Genomic DNA, 5535 nt, shown 5'->3' with positions numbered 1-5535 from the left:
GAGACCAACCCAGGAACACAGGAACAACAACAAAAGAGGCTGAAATTTCCAGCCGTTTAAGTCCTGTGAGGGACCCGACTCCAGCCGAAGCCTGCGGTGGCTTCCACAGGGAGGAAGGGGGGGAAATGCTCCAGCACATCTCACTCCCCCCGCGGCAGCATCCGTCTGCCCACACTGCCGGGTTTCTAACCACCTCCTTGAAGCTGCAGCAGGGAGGGGGCCTTTGTGCCCTCTATGGTGGGACCCCAGTTTGTAACTGGGATTCCCAACTGCAGGAGCGAGAGAGGGAGGCGGCAGGCAGGGAATTCTGTGCTGCAGGGAGCCAGGTGCTGACCTGCAGCGGAGCCGTTACGGAGCAGCTCGAGCGAAACCCCAGGCTGCCACAGTAAGTCACCCACAGCACACTGCAAGCTTCCCGTGACTACCTGCTTCGCCTTCGAGCACGAAGGTCTCCTGGATATGTCCAAGGTTGGCCACAACCGTCCCTGTATAGTACTGCAGCTGGCAGGAGCCGGCAAGGTTGATGGTCCAGCGCCCCGGAGTAGAGGTCTTCACCGTGATGACCAGTTCGAGGGGGTTACCAGGATACAAAGGTGCTGTATGGGTTATCTCAATCTTCAGACCAGACTTGAAGACCGTCTGATGCGGGACCTCAGTCGGAAACTCCTGCGGTTCAATGGGTTGACCAGCAGCGTAGCCTCGAGGCGTCAGTCTTGAAGGGCGCAGGAAGGAGCAAGCTCTCTGCATGGCCTCCCTTTCCTCTGCAGAGCCTGGAGGAACAGAAGGATGGGCAGCAGCTGCACCTCAGCCTCCTCGCCCAGAGCCGCCTCCCCTTTATTCATGTTCCTGCTGCAGAGCAGAGAGGGTGTCGGGGCACCCCCAGCCTCTGCTGAGGAGACCCTCCTGGTTTACGCCACCACCGGATCTAACCGCAGCGTTTTGGACTGGAAGAATTTCCTGAAGGAGGCACTTCTAGAGGACTTTTCCAGCCTCAGGTTTTTCCACTCCTCACTGGTTTAAGAGTCCAGCACACGGCTGGATCTGAGAGGCACGGGGCGGGGGAATGCGTGCGGGTTTGTTTCAATACAGTCTGGGGAACGGAAGGACACAGAGAGGAGGAATGAAGAAATGAAGCAGCGGCGAGGCTGACCACAAGGCTGGCCACTCAGCCCACTGCTTTCTTTGCCCACGAGCTCGCACTTGTCCCCGAGGAGCGGCCTACAGGCGTCACTGCGGGCACTGAGATGCTCAGGAGCAGCTCGGACCTTGCCGAGTTCGCTGCTGCAGCCACCCCTGCGGAATTCCCCCGAAGAAAAGACGCCCCGTGGGGGGACCCAGATGGCCAGGGCTCTCGGGCACTGCTGGGGAGGAGGGGGCAGTCACCTTCAGGGTACTTGTACTCCGAGGTGATGTCTCGCCGCTCGTTCTCCCCCACGGCTTTGGTGCTGATGTTGACGCCGATGCCTTGGGTCTCTGTGCTGAGCCTGAAGAACTCGTCCCTGCCGTCCACCTTCTTGACGAGCCAGTAGACTTTGTCAGCGTTCACCTCCGCGAACACAAACTTGCTGTCAAAGGGCAAATACACGTCCCCTTGTCGGACAGCGTTCAGTGGGCTCGGACCACACTGGAAAATACCTGGAAAGCGCATTTTTAGAGGTGACCGAGAGCTTTGATGTGTTTTCCCTCACCTAAATAATCGTAAGGTTTGAAAATCATGGCTTGGTGACGGAGCCAGCTGAGCCCAGACACCTGTGTTCCACCCCCGGGGAATACCCCCGCTTTCTGCACAGCCTTGAGGACCGATGGTTTCTTTCCTGCTCCCAAACTCCCTGCATCTGTGCCCAGAGGGGAGTCACCAAGTTTGGTCACTCCTCACGTACCAGCGAATGGACTCATGAAGAGCTCTACAGAAAGCACCTTTACCAAGCTGCAGACGAGCCTTTTCAGGCGAGTCCTACCTTGACTTCGCTCCTGAGGGGTTGCATCGATCGCCTGCCAGCCACTGAACCCTGCCAGCATGTCTGTCCGCTTCATCCAGACGTCGTTCCACACGTGGAAGTTCCTGCGCACGTTTGGGTTGGAAAGACAAGGCGTGAGCTGTTATCAGCTAGACGAGTCGCAATCCCCTCCCTTAATCCGTAGGTAAGGGCAGGTTTAGGGGGATTTGCGGGTAACCCCGTGAAACCTCAGGCTTCCCCCCTCCCTCCTGGGCAGCACACCCGAAGCAGTGGGGAAATTCTCAAAGGAATTGCTGGGACGGGGAACCATGGCGCTGCGGGGCGGCGGGCGGGGAGGAAGCAGTACCAGACGGAGTCTAAGGACATCGAGTTCAGCTTTTCCCCTTGTTCGTTCAGGTAAATGTCCACCTGCAGGTTCTCATCCGTGTCGTGCGCGGAGTTGAAGTTACTGGTGCAGCGGGCCGGGATCCCCAAGCAGCGCATGACTGTGGCACAGACAGGCAGAACGGGGGGTCACAAAGTCACCCCTGTTTGGGGGTGCCTCCAGGTACCACCTCATCCGACCCCTCTGCCCACTCAGGGTCCTCCAGAGCAGGCTGCCAGGACTGTGTCCGGACGGCATTCGAGTGTCTCCGTGGATGGAGACTCCGCCACCGCTCTGGGCAGCCTGTGCCAGGGCTCCGTCACCCTCACAGGGAAAAAAGCTTTGTTCCCACGCTCAGACGGGACCTCCCGTCCGGACGGCATTCGAGTGTCTCCGTGGATGGAGACTCCGCCACCTCTCTGGGCAGCCTGTGCCAGGGCTCCGTCACCCTCACAGGGAAAAAAGCTTTGTTCCCACGCTCAGACGGGACCTCCCGTGTTTCCCTTTGTCCCTACCGCCCCTGGTCCTGCTGCTGGGCACCACTGAGAAGAGCCTGGCTCTGCCTGCCCCGCTCCCTCCGTCGGGTTTTTATACACACGGAGAAGACGCCCTGAGCCGCCCTGTCTCCAGGCTGAGCGGTCCTGGCTCCCCCGGCCCCTCCTCACCCCTCCGGCACTCAGAGACACGGGACCCTGGCTTGCTGGCACAGCGATTGGGGTGCCAGAGAAGGGAGACGGGCCATCGTTACCTGTACAGAGGACTCCCGCGAAGACCCAACATTGACCGTAACAGACCGGCTTCTTGGTTTTGTAGTACTGCTGCAGAATGGCAACGCTCCCGATCCAATCCAGGGGCGAGGTCCCGTTGCTGTAATTCCCTGACCAGTTCCCCAGCAGGACACCGCTGTCGTCATTGGCATTGACCTGTGGCCACACACATGTGAAAAAGGAGAAGAATATGGGGATGAGGCTGAGCGAGGGTGAAACCCCAGGGTCTCTGCCCACCCTGCAGCTCCTCCACAGCCCCGTGGCACCCAGCAAGGCTGCTGCTGCTGGATGGGAGCTCCCCTCGCTGGAAACCCTCCATCTGGCCATCCAGAGGCAGGTGGCACCGCTGCTCGGGGCTGCCAAAATGCACTCTGCATCTTGGATCTCAAACCCCAGGGTGAGGAAGGTCCCTCCCCAGAGGAGGGAAAGCTGGAGGGGGCAAAGCACTTCTGAGAGAGGCCTACCAAACCGGACATGGCTCTGGACACCACCACGGGATCCCTTCTGTCGCCTAGCTTCATCTGGCTTTTCTCCAGCAGATACATGCAGGCGTCCAAGATGAATTCCTCAAACTGTTCGGGAGAGACAGCAGAGACGTTTTCAGACGCTGCTCTAAACCAGGATTTGCTCAGTCACTGCAAAGTCCATCCAAGTATTGGAGGAAACTGCCTCGCTAGCCCTAACCTCTAAACGTCCTTTGTGACGCTGAATTTTCAAACCTACGAGGCTTCCCACAGCTGTTCTCTCCCAAGAAGGGCTTCAACGAACACCCCACCTCAGAAGACCAAAGCCCACCTCACGTGTCTTGCAAACCCAGCTGGGACCTGACCCAGCAATCTCTGCTCCTCAAGCAGTCCTACGCCACCGACGTCTCCTCCCTGCAGGTTACTCACAAGAGTAATGGACGGTTAAGAGCGCTAATGACGCAGGTACAGGGGGAAGGGGAAAGAAAAGGTACATAAATGCGGATTATTACAGCAAAAGGTTCCTAATGAGCAATTTATCAGGCGCAGTTCGCAGAGGCGTCAAACGGCGCAGCTTGGCAGAGCATCAATATCGATGCTCACTGCTTCACAGCAGAGCAAATATTAGGATAGGAACAGCCCTACAGGCGATGTCCTTCGGCCCCTTTGCGTAAAGGCGTTACAAAACACAACACCAGGGAAAACCCCAGGTTCCCACCGGTGTTTTGGGCAGTCTGCCTGACAGGCGGCAGGATGCTCCGTTCGGGTGCCTGGGTGCTTTCCCCAGGGTGCCCCTAGACCTGCTCTGGCATCCACCTCTTATCTCCGGCCCGAGCAGTCTGTCATTCCACTCTGCTGGAGTTATCTCGGAGGCAGGAGGAGGAACGCCCTTCCTGAGGGGGCAGTCTGACCACATCCTGTGCCCTGAGGGCACCCCTTGAACGATGATAACCTCTGCCACTGCTTTTCCCCTACTTTTTCCCAAGCGTGATGTGACAGGTTAAATAATCAGGTGTTTCCCCCCCTTCTTCACCGCCTTGGTTCCCGACAGCTCCCGTGCTGCTGAGAGCAGGGAGGACTCCTTTCGGGAACGTTTTCCACCTGAAACGCTCTGTCCCCGGTGTCCACACCCTCTGCCAGGGGTCTCTCTCAGGGACTGACTACAAGCTGTGCCGTCAATGCCCGTTCACCAGCGGATGGTCTGCAGCAGGCTGAGCCCTCCCAGGGAAGCCGGCAGGATTATTCCAGTGCTTTGAGCTACTCACGGGCTTAAACCACTTGTAGGTTTGCTGCACTGAAACAAATGCCTGAGGGAGAAGGAGCGAGTAAGGGTAGTAACAGCAACAATTCGGCTGTGCTTTACCTGCCCAAAATTCCAGGGCCTGCTGTAGATGCTGTAGGCAGAGCCGGTGTAGATGCAGCCTGTGTCGTTGAGCACGTATTCCTTTCTCTTCGCCTCATCGTCCAGGAAAACGACATCATCTAGAGCAAAAAGAACCCCTCAGATGTCAGGGGGTTTGCACCCACACTAGACAGTTTTCCTTGGAAAGCTAAACTGGGAAAAAACTTCTTGGAAAGCCAAGCTTCCCGCTGGCTCCACGAGGATGCTGCTTGCGGTGGGTTAGAGGGGAAAGAGCGACGTATGTGGGAGAGAGAGGAGGAAAACTGTGAGGAAAAGCTCCCCCAGAGACAACCCCTGGCAGCAGCAATCATCACCCGCGGCTGTGGGGCCACTCACCTTGGCACCAAGGATTGAACAAAAGGTAGACTTCACTGTCCTCGGGCTTGTAAGTGCTGGTACCAACCTTCACGTTCAGGGTGTATTTTCCCACTGGGGCACCGGGCGAGCTGGTGACAGACAGCAGGCACTGGGGAGGAGACAGGGAGAGGCATCGTGAGGGACCCTCCTCCACGGGCAGGGCACTGGCACGAGTGCTGCGCCTGGTGGCCCCGGCGGTCCACGCAGGGAGAGAGGGGAAGGC

General features: G+C 58.1%; 1 protein-coding gene across 1 annotated transcript in view; it reads right to left on the bottom strand.

The window, feature by feature from the left end:
• TGM4 (transglutaminase 4) overlaps positions 1-5535 on the bottom strand; it is a gene marked incomplete at its 5' end in the record, with an annotated part of 7961 nt that overhangs the window by 1318 nt on the left and 1108 nt on the right. Inside the window, 8 exons of the mRNA XM_010139005.1 lie at positions 426-770; positions 1384-1635; positions 1959-2062; positions 2305-2443; positions 3071-3245; positions 3554-3661; positions 4917-5035; positions 5292-5421. Of these exons, the coding sequence (XP_010137307.1) occupies positions 426-770; positions 1384-1635; positions 1959-2062; positions 2305-2443; positions 3071-3245; positions 3554-3661; positions 4917-5035; positions 5292-5421 (1372 nt within the window). The remainder of the gene's footprint in view (positions 1-425; positions 771-1383; positions 1636-1958; positions 2063-2304; positions 2444-3070; positions 3246-3553; positions 3662-4916; positions 5036-5291; positions 5422-5535) is intronic.

Source organism: Buceros rhinoceros, unplaced genomic scaffold (genome assembly GCF_000710305.1).
Source record: "Buceros rhinoceros silvestris isolate BGI_N320 unplaced genomic scaffold, ASM71030v1 scaffold21926, whole genome shotgun sequence".
NCBI classification, from domain to species: domain Eukaryota; kingdom Metazoa; phylum Chordata; class Aves; order Bucerotiformes; family Bucerotidae; genus Buceros; species Buceros rhinoceros.
The sequence above is the reverse complement of the archived record's forward strand: the minus strand, read 5'-3'. Positions and strand labels throughout refer to the sequence as shown.